General features: G+C 51.6%; 2 protein-coding genes across 2 annotated transcripts in view; one reads left to right on the top strand and one right to left on the bottom strand.

The window, feature by feature from the left end:
* The window catches only part of MGST2 (microsomal glutathione S-transferase 2), a 13,233-nt gene extending 13,049 nt beyond the window's left edge, over positions 1 to 184 (top strand). The window contains exon 5 of the mRNA XM_045293548.1: positions 3 to 184. Within this exon, the coding sequence (XP_045149483.1) occupies positions 3 to 108 (106 nt within the window). The 3' untranslated portion in view covers positions 109 to 184. The remainder of the gene's footprint in view (positions 1 to 2) is intronic.
* A 6,287-nt stretch (positions 185 to 6,471) lies between these two features.
* MAML3 (mastermind like transcriptional coactivator 3) overlaps positions 6,472 to 12,617 on the bottom strand; it is a 504,620-nt gene continuing 498,474 nt past the window's right edge. Inside the window, exon 5 of the mRNA XM_045293557.1 lies at positions 6,472 to 8,324. Coding sequence (XP_045149492.1) covers positions 7,321 to 8,324 — 1,004 coding nt within the window. The 3' untranslated portion in view covers positions 6,472 to 7,320. The remainder of the gene's footprint in view (positions 8,325 to 12,617) is intronic.

The raw sequence follows: 12,617 nt of genomic DNA on the forward strand, positions 1-12,617 counted from the left end.
GGGGTCTTTGCAAACCGCTTTCTGGATGAATGTCTGCACTTCCACATTGCCGAGACACTGAAGGAGCACTTCAAAGGCTTCCCCTCCCCTTCCTCTAGCACGTTGTAGCAGTTGTTTTTGCCCTAAAGACAACACAGTATCAACTAGTTATTTTAAAAACAATAAAAATCTTATCCCCCCTGCCCCCACCTCCTTGAAATGACTTTGTAAAGACAATACACATCCTGCTTAATTGTTGAAGAGCCGAGTCTTCTTCAGGGGAGACACATCTCTGCCCTGACTCCAGGAGCATCCTAAGGTTGTGACTGCTTGTATCGGAGTCAGGTGACTTGACCGTGGAGCACAGCTCCGTGGGCCCCACCAAGCACTCCCTTGAAGGAGGATCCCTGGGGCGGTGGTTACATGTTGGGTTGCGCACCTTCATATCAGCAGTGTGAAACCACCAGCTTCTCAGAGGGAGAAGTTGAGGCTTTCTACTCCCTAGAGAGTTACAGTCTTGGAAACCCACAGGGGCAGTTCTACCCTGTCCTGTACGGTCGTGAGGAGCCGGACTAGCCTCAAAGGCTGTGAGTTTGGTCTTTGGTTTGGCCTCCCTTGAAGGAAAGTTCCAGACAAATGAGGATGAGCTGCCATCCCCTCTTCATTACTTGTAGGAAAGTAATCGACTGAAGTAGCCAGGCTGTGTAGCCAGAGAAGAGAGTCATCAGCTAAAAGAACACAGAAAAGGTGCGGTGAAAATGTACTTTATGAAAATGAAGATGGCAAAGGAGAGCGAAAGGGACGGATCAGGAGCAGGAGCAGCAGGAGGAACACGAGCAGGTTCAGGAAGAGGAGGAGGAGGAGCAGGAAGAGGAGGAGGAGAAGCAGGAAGAGAAGGGGGAGGAGCAGGAAGCGGAGGAGCAGGAGGAGGAGGTGGAGGAGGGAGCAGGAGAAGGAGAAGCAGGAACAGGAGGAGGAGGGAGCAGTAATAGGAGCAGGAGGAGGAGGAACAGGAGCATCAGGAGGAGGAGGAGGAGGGAGCAGGAACAGCAGCAGGAGGAGGAGCAGAAGCAGAAGCAGGAGGAGGTGGAGGAGCAGGAGCAAAAGGAGGAGGAGGAGGAGCAGGAGAAGCAGGAGGAGGTGGAGGGGGTGGTGGAGGAGGGAGGAGGAGCAGGATAGGCAGGAACAGAAGGAGGAGGGAGAGGAGGTGGTGGAGGAGGGAGCAGGAGCATGAGAGGCAGGAATAGGAGGAGGAGGAGGAGGAACAGAGCATCAGGAGGAGGTGGAAGCAGAACAGCAGCAGGAGGAGCAGGAGGAGGAGCAGGAGCAAAAGGAGGAGGAGGAGGATGAGCAGGAGAAGCAGGAGCAGGAGCAGGAGGGGGTGGAGGAGCAGGAGGGGGTGGAGGAGCAGGAGCAAAAGGAGGAGGAGCAGGAGCAGGAGCAGGGCAGGCACAGGAAGAGGAGCAGCAGGAGGAAGAGGAAATAGACATCATTTTCAAAGAGCCACCCAGAGACCAGGGCTCACTAAGTGGTTAAGCTTTGGGGAAAGGGAGCAGGGTGAGGCCCCAGCAGCTGGGCTGGGCTCTCCTGTCCATTCTGTGCACTGGGGGCGGGGGCGGGGGTGGGGGCGGGGGGAGGCTTGGTGCACAGGACACATGATCTCTGGCAGAGCAGAGGGAACTCTCCTTTCCTGTGTTCCTTGTCTAATGAGAATGATCCCACCAGCTAGTCTTCAAGGACCTTGGAGAAAAGGAATTGTGAGTGTCCGCACCACATTTTGAGGTTCCCTGGTGGCACTGCAGGGTCAGCACTGGGCTGCTAATTGCTCGGGCCAGGGCCCCAACTTACCAGCAGGTATGGGAGAAAGTTGAGGTTGCCTACTGCTGTAAAGGTTTAGTCTCAGAAACCCCACCGGGGCTTCTTGCTTTGAGTCAGATCAATGTGTTTGGAGGGGGTTGGGGTTCACACATTTTAACATCAGAGAAACATCCCTCTGTGTATTTTTCCAAAGAAAACCAGGCAACCTTGAATCTGATGCGGGCATCTTCAAGAAGCTATTGGGGTTCTCTTTTGTGTGAGTGTGCGTGTGCGCGCGCGCGCGTAAGGAAACTGAAAAGGAAAGGCATTTTAGCAGCAGTTTTTCCACAGTGAAGTTTTGCATTTCAAATAGCAGTGCTAAATGTTACAGAGAACTACTGAACCTGGGCCTGGAGACAGGAGTTCAGATTCCCCCAATGACCAAATAAGAGAAAACTTAAGAGTGAAAAAGAGGGTGGGGGTGGGGGGGGAAGACATAGGACTGCTTACCCACATAGGAGAGGCCGTGTGGGCACAACGGGGAAGCTTGGGTCACATCTTTCCTGTGGCACTGTGGGAAGGGTTGGCAATCTGCTCCGGTGAGGCTCAAGGTCTAGACTGCCCTGTGAGGCACGTCTTCTCTGCCACAGGGGTCCTATGAGTGGCAATGAAGTCGACAGCAACAACATGCGCATTGGCCCTTAATGAATCAGAGCCTGCTCCCTTCAGACATTTTATTTCTCTCGTCCACTTTCCCTAGTGCTGGAGTGGTTGTGCATCGGTCTGCTAAGCACAAGGTCGGCAGTGTGAAACCAGCCACTCTGAGGGAAACCAGTGAGGCGTTCTACAACTGTAGCGTTAGAGTCTTGGAAACCTGCAGGGTCGGTTCTACACTGTCCTATAAGGTCACTACAATTTGACACTACTTGATGGCATTGACTTTGGGTTGGTTTTCCTCTAGCAGGGGACTGGGGGGTTAGGAGGAACCCTGGTGGTATAGTGACTGCCCAGTTGTTAGTTCAAATCCCCCAGCTGCTCTTCAGGAGACACATGGGGCAGTCTGCCTCCTGGAGGACTTGCCATCTCCCAAGCCCCAAGGGCAGGTCGGTTTTCTCCGATCAGGTCACTATGAGTGGGAACTGGCTCCGTGGTAGTGGGTTTGGCTTGATTGGGGCGTTCTGGAGGGAAAAGACCAAGGCAGAAACAGCCCACATAATGCTTTTGAATGCGTATTAATCCACCTACAGGGGTCCCTGGATGGTATCAGCTATGCTCAGGTGCTAACCAAAAGGTGGGGCATCCAAGGCCACGCCCAGGTGCCTCAGAAGAAAGGCCTGGGGATCTATGTCTACAAAGCAGCCATCGGAAACTGTGTGGCACCGTCAGACTCGAACACACAGCGGGTGGCTCTGAATCCAAATGGCCTGGACTGCGACCTTCTTTCTTCATCTATCAACCATGAAGTGCCTCTTTTGTGCTGGGGCAGACGCCCTGTGAAAGGCCAGTAATGGCTTCCTAGAGAGGTGTATTTTCTCCCTCTCTCTCCTCCACCACACACTGACCACGCTGGCGGCTTTTGAGAACGGTAAGAGCACACGAAAGAAACCGATTTTAAATGGAAACGGTGTTGCCGCCATCTAGCAAACCCATTTAGAGAATAACATACCCGAATCAGGACTGGGTATAGGCCGTACTTCTCCAAGTTCCATGCTCCTCCTTAGTAGCCTCTGCCCTGGCCTGCATGACCCGGCAGAGGCTACAAAGCTAGTCTGGTGTAACTTGCTCGCTCTATGGGATCATTGACCAGCCAGTCTGCAACCACGGCCCACCACGGACAGGGCTGACCTCAGCTTCCACAATCCAACTCATTTTTGCCTTCTTGGCTTGTATTTATTACAACTCACCTTCATTAGGGTCCTCTTTTGCCGATGCTTCTGTTCTATTCTGGTGGCCGTCTTTTCTCTAAGGCCCAGACAGTTTTAACACTTGTTGCTTTACCCTGCTTCCTAAAGTTTGCTGGGGAGTCTTAGGCTACATCTCCTAAATGCAGACCTGGACAAGTGGATCCCTATGTATGCAATGGATCAAGGATGGGCCCCAAGAGGAGAACATGCAAAAGGAGCGGGGGAAGCAGGACAGAGAAGGGCCAAGCACTCAGCAAGGGCGCAGTTTCCAGTTAAAGTTCAGCGATCCTGCAGGAAGGCTCTGGAGTAAAGTTAACATCCTGGGGTGTGTCCAGGGAAGTGACCTGGGCTCTCACAGTCCTCGCCAGGAGGCATTGAGAAGGGCAATCTGGAGAGATGTGAACTTCTAAGTTTGCTCACCTTTTTTGGGTGGTACAGAAACATGACAGCGGTCAAGAGCAGCCCTCCAAAGGGAGCTCCCTGTACAGGCCGTCAGATGGCAAGTGCACAGCATGGGGAGATGGGCTTACTGACAGTGTCCACTAGAGGGGGCCAGACCCTCCTAGGACCACCCCCCATGTAGTCCTTGATATTCCCCCTCCCCACAAACCTTTTACTCTCAATTTCCTCAAGTCTGTGTATGAACCCGTTAGAAATTGTTATTGTACTGAATCTACAAATGGACTTCAGGATGCTCCTTTCAGCCTTGAGCCTCCACCCCCAACGCCACCCCGGGGACGCCAACGTTTGTGTGGGCTACTAATGCAAAGGTTGGCACTTTGAACCCAGCCACTGGTTCCAAGGAAGAGAGGCCTGGCAGTCCGCTTCCATGAAAGATTACCGCCAAGAAAACCCTATGGTTGCCCTCGGCTCTACTCCCTAACGCACGGCGTCATCGCAAGCTGATTTCAACTCAACAGTAGTGGGTTGTTTTTGTCAAGGCTTTTCAGGGTCGATCTTCCTCCCTTCCCTCCGCCACACTCTCGGCACGCCGTGGCAAGTTTGGAGCGTCTGTGTTGTGTGGTGGTGTAGGTTTCTCACGACGCTGGAATACGGGAACTGCAGGTCCTGAGCTCACCCCCAGGACTAACGTGTGTGCCTGCTTGAGGAAGGTACAGCCCCAGGGACGGTCTGATACTTTGAGTTGATTCAGATTAATGATCTTTTATTTGCTTTTTTGCTCTTTCCTTTCAAAGTGGTATGTCCGCCTCACTTCATTCCCACATTTCCGAGTTCTGTACATTTCTCCAAAGGAGAGAAGCGATGCTCAATGTACAAAGTGAGAACAGAACACTAGAAAAATCTGAATAAAATGGAGCAGGTTGCCATCGGGTCACACAGTACAAATTAGCAAGGAGATGTCCTCTGAAGCATGGTACCACTGCTGTGAGGATGAGTTAAGGAATGAAATAAAAATACTCTATTTTAAACAAACAGTATATATATATATTTATATGTATATATATTTTACAGATAGTAGACCCAGTGATATCTGCAGTATTGTAAAAACTTATTTACAAATAACCTTTTTTTTAGACATTACATATACATCAGCACCTTCGTAAAAACAAAAACGAAATGACGTTATTAAAATCTACCTCTCTATGAGTTGGTCCCGGAAGTGAGCATTTGGAGAGAGCTCTTTTCAAAGATCCAGGTGCCCCCACTTGCTCCCCCAGCCCTCCAGTTTCTCATCATTGCTTATACATTTATTTCATGTGCCTCTCAGAAAAAGGCAATTATGTATTCTGCGTCTTCTTGTTCATTTACTTTTACTTTTTAGATTTATTTATTTGTCCCCCCTCCCATCTTTTTCCAACTCAGTGTTTCCCTGGCTGTGGCCCTCACGGTGATCCAGGAAGTTCACCGTCACCTTGCCTGGGTCCTGGCCACCCACGTGTGTCCCCTGCTCTCTGTGAACAAGTCCAAGGTGAGCTCGGCCCGCCTGTGCCCTGGCATGCCAGTCAACCTTGCATCCCCAGCTGCTCCCCCAGGACAAGCCAGTGCAGCCCGGAGGCTCAGCTGTGGCTGGGGGGTGGGGGAAGTGGCACAGGAGGGAACCAGCATTTAGAACACCGAGGGAGGGGTGACAGCCTAAACTCCATGCTGCTCCCATTTATGAAGATAGTTATGAACAGGGGACGGGGGGGGGGTAGGCATCAAGGGACGAAATAAGCCTACGGTGTGGAAGCTGGGAGGGGGTGGGGACTCCTCCTGAGAGACTCCACTTAGGGGAGGGGGAGGGAAGGACAAAGAATGGTGGCAGAGAGCTTTTGAAGTGGCTGACTTTGCCCATGTGTCAGGGACCGTAACCATCTCCCTTTGATCATCCAAATCTGTCAGGTATAGTAGCAATGGATTAAAAAAATTGTTTTTAATTTTCTTTATTATTATTATTATTAAAGCTCCTAATACCCCGGGGTTTTGTAGCCGTCTTTTGGGTGAGTAGGGATTAGGTAAACAAAGGCTGATTTCAGAGGCTCGCTCTTGCCAGGAGTCAGGCCTGCCTTGACAGGATCGGGTCTTCGGGAACCCGCCCCCCAGTTGCTGCCCTCAGTTCTGGGCGGAGCAAGTGCCATCGACTCTCCACATCTCAGAGAAAGAAAACTCCAGTGTCTCCTTTGTGGTGCAGGCATTGTCTGAAGTCTCCTCGCCTGTGCTTGGACTCAGTCCAGGCTCCTGAGAGACGAAACTCCATTTCTCCTTCAGTCCTCCGGGAGGCGGGCTGACAGCAGGCTGGGGCAGGGGCAGGAGAACATGGACAGGGCCAAACACGGAGTCCCTCTGTGGCCTCTCCACCCTGCCCACAGCTTTACTGTGGCTGTGTGGCCGGACCCAGCCTGCTGGGGCTCCAGTCCCTCTGCCTGGAGTGGTGGCCATGGCTGGTCACCATCAGAGGGCTACCCTCTCTGGCCAGGACGGCGGGTGGACACTCCTTCAGGCTCAGGTGGCCATCCTCAGGAGACAGCTGAGAGCCAGGTCTCGACAGTTCCCGAGGGTCATCCTGGGCAGGAGGCGGGCAGGAATCCTTTGTCCGATTCCTTTGATGCTACCCTGGGGCTTGCATACCCTTCAAACACCGGGGCCTGTCTTGTCTTGAAGCCTTGCCTCTCTTTCCATCCGAGTGCACTCTCGGCCTGGGCCATCACCCAGTAGAGTGTCTCCCTGGCTTCTGCAGGTGACTCCCTGGCTCCAGGCCTCGTCTGTGGTGCGTCCCACCTGGCCAGGGGCAGAGGGGCTGGCTGATGCCTCACTTGGGCCAACAGTCCCTCTTGACTTGAGCAGCTCTTGCTGGGCCAGGTGATTCCAGGGGCTGCTGGGGTGGGGACTGGGGCTCAGTCTCCCCAGCTGTCCCTCAGTGTCCCCACTGCCCCTCCTTCCATTGGAAGTCTGCATAGCATCTTGACTGTGGTGTGAAAATCCGGTGGTTTGAGGCCCACTGGCAAAGCTCATCACCACTGGGGGCTTCCCGTTGCCGGCCACTTGCAGTTTTGCTCAGTTTATGTGGGTTTAAAAAAAAAAAAAACACGGATAGGTCAACATCCTGTTTTTTTAATTTTTCTTTTCACTTTGAAAAATGGTAACCACTAGAGTCGTGGTTCACGGTGGGGGTGGGGGTGGGGCTGTCCCCCACCCCCAACTAGGGGTTTCCGAATAATTCGTCCAGCTCCTGCATCCACTCATCGCCTGGCCCACCTTTGATAATGGAGTCCACCAGGTCAGCACTGTCCGGGAGGCCGGGGAAGGAGGCCCCGGCGCCCTCGCCATAGTTGTAGGACATGTCCTGCGGGGGGTTCCGGTCATAGGCCTGGCTTGGTGTGCCTGGCGCAAAGCCGCCACTGGGCATCTGCTGCTGCTGGGCAGGGGGCTGGCTGAAGCCCGGCATGCCGGGGACGCCCTGGCTTATACTGGACATGACCATTGGTCTCGCCTGGCCGGCGCCTTGCTGCCCTGGGAGCGTGGGCATCATCTGCCGCCCCATGGCAGCCGGGTTGAGGGGTCTCACTGCGCCGGTGTTGGAGTCCACCACGGCCTGGCTGAGGCCCTGGGGGAAGTGTTGCTTGGTCAGTCTCGGCTGCCCAGCTGGAAGCGGGTAGCTGGCGCCATTGTTGAAGGGTCCCAGCTCTCCACTAGTCCTCCCAGGCATCGTCTGCAAGCTCCTCTGCTGCCAGCCATGTGCTGCTTGCTGGGCCGTTCCCACGAGGCTCTGAAGCCTGGGAGGGCCTTGGGGCCTTGCCAAGGCCTGGCTCACCGGCCCTTTCATCTGTGGGTGTGGCTGGGCCATGCCCGCGTTCACCAGCATGCTCTGACCAAAACCACTCACCATGGCGACCCCCGGCCCCGAGGCGGGCTGCCTGGGCCCCTGGGCCTGGCTGTGGGTGATGCTCAAGCCAGTTTGGTTTGGGTGCTGCAACATCGGAGCCATTCCTGTGCTCATGTTGTACATTCCTGGCTGGCTGCCCGGCGTGCTGCTGTAAGCGGCCAGCCCCATCTCTGTCTGGGCTGCTGCCGTGGCCATCGCCCCCGGGTTCTGTGCGGGCGCCATGCCCAGCATGCTTGCGTTCTGTGCCATCAACCGCGAAGTCCGCATGCTCTGGAGGGCGGCGGCCTGGTTTCTCGCGACCGCGATGTCTTGGGGGGCGCCTGCGGGGAGGAAAGGACACGAGTCACTCAGTCTTCTCCATAAGGAAGACCCCTTCGGAACAAAACATCTACTCTGAGCATGCGTCTTTCATGAGAATTACTGTTTTAAAAGGAGCCTTGGTGGCGAGGGCGGCGGAGTCGGTAAGTGCTTGGCTGCCAACCAAATGGTCAGCGGTTTGAACCCACCAGCTGCTCCCTGGGAGAAAGATGCTTCTGTGAAGATTTACAGCCTGGGGAACCCTCTGGGGCAGCACCACTCAGTCCCGCAGGGCTGCCTCTGAGTCACAGGGACTTGACTGGCAAGGGGCCTTTTGTTCTGTTACTATTATTAGGATGGCTGCAGAAAAACTGGAAAATACAGACAACCACCAATGAAAGCCAGCAGTGCCCACTGTCCAGAGGTGATCACCGATAACCTTTTCTTTCCATGTGAACGCACAGCGAAGTTGGCGCCATGCAGTACGCGCATTTTTATAGTTTACTTTTCTGTATACGATAGAACCCCGGCCCTCGACCGCATCAGGACTAGACATAATCAGATTTCGATGCGAAATGTCAAGAAAATTTTGCATCAGAGCTCGAACAAAACATCGAATCTGGCCCGATGCATGTGATTTTTGTAAACAAAAGCAGTTCTTGATTAGGTCCTCGGCATTGGTTGGTCTTGTTAGTTCGCCTTGTTTAAACCTTTTGCAGCTGGATTCCAAGTGTTTTACTGTAATTTTCTAAGTTTTTCTGGCTTTTTGTACTGTTTTTAGATTAAAAAAACACAAGAGTTTTTAAAAAAAGAATCATTACGAGAAGGAACTACTTAACTGTATTATCGATATTGTTGATGATAATTTAGTAAACTCTTTTAGAAAACAGTTAAGGAAATGTCAACACCAGAACACATTAGATTTTTTTTTAAAGAGAAAGCCAGACAGGTCCTAGAGAAAAAAGGTAAAGAAGGGGTAAAAAACCCAAAACTCCTGATAAGCAGCTACCAAATGATTTTATGGAAGGGGATTCGCCTTCCAAACAATGACTCTCTTTCCATACCTCCTCTCCACATCAGTGTCCACAGATCCAGATCCTCATCAATCTCAAGGTTGATGGGCCATACTGTAGCTGTTAAAAACGTTTTTAATGTTGTGTTTCTTATTTAACTCTGAACTTATTTACTTTGAATTTCTGAATAATGTTTTGTATAAAAAGGCAAGGTTAGGGTAAAACTTGGTGGTTGAGAACAGATTAATCCGTTCTCAGTTATTTCTCATGGGAAAATGATTCAGAACTAAACTGCACTGCATGTCAATGCGCCTTCTAGAGCGGATTAGCGTCGAGGTCCGGGGTTCTACTGTGATACACTCTAACGATGGTTTAGTTACCATTCCCAGAAACACTCTGTCTCTGGCTCTTCTGCATACAAAGCCATCCTCAACTAAGACCACCTTCCTCGGAGGTCAGAGGGAATTCACCTCCCAGGCTGATCACTTTGCATATTCTGTTTGCAGCATGGACCATGGTTCAGTCGAGATTGCTATCAATAAAAGCCATTAGACTAATTTCCCTTAAGGCTGGAGTAGGATTGGAGGGGTTAAAGGCCATTGCTTCCGCTAAAAAGCAGTTTCGACAGATGGGACATTTTTGGGCTCCCTTCCTTAGACTTCCCACATGCTCCAGCCTTTCCGCTTCTTCCCATGCCAGGACACACTGACCGGCCAGCTTCCGGGGCCAGAAAAGGAGATCACCCTGCTCTTTGCCACTTGGCAACACACTTCACACATCTCTCCAGCAAAGCCCACCGCTTCCAGCCGGCAAGGGCTCCCCTCACACAGTTTTCATGGGGCTCTTGAACAGCTGGCCAGCGTATCAACGCCACGCCACTCAGACTTCATTAGGCAGTTGGGCAAGTTCCTCTGTGCACGTGTTCAGGAAACTTCCAAACTGGCCGGGAGAACAGAAACATCACTCTCAGCACACCAGTCAACGTTGTAAAGCCTGGTGTGTGTGTGTGTGTGTGTGTGTGTGTGTGTGTGTGTGTCCACGAATGGACTTTCTAAGTCTCATAGATTAAGTCTATGATAAAAAAGAACCAGTGTGTTTTGTTTTGTTTTCCTGGACATTTAGAGAGGACGCAGCATGGGAGCCAATCGATAGGAGAAGCAAATGTTATGCACCTTGGAGCCATGCTGAGAACCCACATGAGACTAGAGTCACCTTGTTAAGCCTGGCACCTTGGTGGATAATGAAGCATGGGTTTTCATCTTTTTGATGGGGTTATTGATTCCCGGGCAGCAATACGCCTCCATATTTTCTTTCTCTTTTTTAAGGAAGACACTATGGGCATTCTGATAATGACTTAAGTTTTTGTGGCTTGGGCTAAGGAGCGCGCTGCCTTCAAGAAGGTAAGAGCTGTGGTGAGGACGTGAACCGTCTGGGGAGCAGTCCCTAGAGAGAGTTGTCTGCTGACCGGTAGCTAAGCAAGCCTTGAAAATCCCTAGTTCCTGCTTGTCTGTCCCGTGCAACTTGCAATCTTATTACGGAAGGGTTTGGGGACCTAGTGACGGAATTTGTATTGACTACATGACCCATCTGATCAACCGTGGTGAGATGGGTTATTGAGTTGTTTATAAAAAAAAATTAAGGGAAAAATATTGCTGACTCAGAGATTGCTTGGATAGATCCAAATGCATAAACAGGCCTCCAGGGTGCTGGAAATACATGAAAGAGCTTTCTGCATTTGGACGCTTTTATAACGGATGAGGAGAGGGACTTGATCGACCAAATGTGTGCATGAGAGAGGGGGCTCTTCCTTCAGAGGGCAGAAAACCTGGCAGGCCCGTAACAGATAGTGAAACATCAATTTAAGCCAACCTTCCTTTTTCCTGTGTGTAAGTGAGGGCCTTGCCGAGATGCAACTCTTCAGGAAAGAAAGGAACATTTTGGAAATCGGCGGCCTCTTTCCAACCTGAGAGACAAGCAGCTTATTTAATTTTATGCTACCAGTCCCGAAATAAAACGCAGAGGCACCCAAAGAATTAACTTAAAGTCTTTGTCTGATCACCCCCAAACCAAACCAACCTCACCTCACCGCCACTGAGTGGAGGCCGGCACGCGCCAGCCTGCAGGACAGGGGAGAGCAGCCCCTTTGGGCTTCGTGACTGTAACATCTTATGGGAGTGGAAAGCCTCATTTTTCTCCTGGGCGGCGACTGGTTGGTTTGAACCGTTGACCTTGCAGTTGGCAGCAGCTCAACACGTAACCTACTATGCCCCCTAAGGGTTCTGTATCTGACTGCTAGACATCTATTAAACAACAGACTACCGCTGCTTAAAAAATATTACAGATATTACTATGAGACGCTGTCGTCAAAATAATTTTCCTGTCTGCTGGTTGGCATCACAGTATTGAAGACAATCTTCCATATTCAAATGGAAACGATTACATCTATGGTTTTCCCAGGAAGGGCTTATGCTCTGTTTTCAGTCACAAGAACACTAGATTTGTGGAAGCAAGCATCCCCCTATAGGCATTAACACAGAGGCATAGAACTCAAGGAGGGAATGGGCTAGTTCCTCAGACCCCTGAACCATGTATTGGTGAGAAGACCATTAGGGACCACATGCAAGTCCTTCCTCGCAGAATCACTCTCCAACAACAGGGTGGCTGTGCCTATCAACTTGCTTGTTTCTCAGGTGTTAACAACCGTGATCTCCAGGGTGTCAGTAAAATATACTGAAGACAGAGCAAAGCATGATCATAGTTCAAATCCATCAGCAGAGAGGCACAGCGGGTCACCGCTCACGGCCTGACGCTCAGGTGCAGCTACCACACGCCTCAGTGCTCTGTCCAGGTGCCAGGTTGAACACTGTTAGACTAGTCTCAGCCAGTTTCCCCTCAGCGTTCCAAGGTGGGATCACCTGCGATTAGGGCCCTGACACAAGTGCAAGGGGTGTGCACCTTTTAAACTGGACCCAAAGTATTCAGACTCGCACCTACCAACCTATGTCTGTCTCACAAGGCAGAGCAATGACCACGTTTTGGCCGACCTTTTCTTGGAAAAAGTAAGGAAATAAGTGAGTTGTGAGCCCCGAGAGGATCCTGGTGGTATAGTGGGCTACACACTGGGTGGCCACCTCAAAGTCAGCAATTTGAGACTACCAGCCGCTGCTCAGGAGAAAGACGGGACTCTGTACTCCCCTAAAGCCTGGGACTCCCACAGCGGAAGGTCTGCCCTGTCCTGTAGGGTCACTGTGAGTTGGGCCAGGCTTGCTGGCCGTGAGATGAGCCTAGAACACTCAGAAGAGC

Source organism: Echinops telfairi, unplaced genomic scaffold, assembly GCF_000313985.2.
Source record: "Echinops telfairi isolate 266 unplaced genomic scaffold, ASM31398v2 ScPeMD7_2186;HRSCAF=2738, whole genome shotgun sequence".
In the NCBI taxonomy this organism is placed as follows: Eukaryota; Metazoa; Chordata; class Mammalia; order Afrosoricida; family Tenrecidae; genus Echinops; species Echinops telfairi.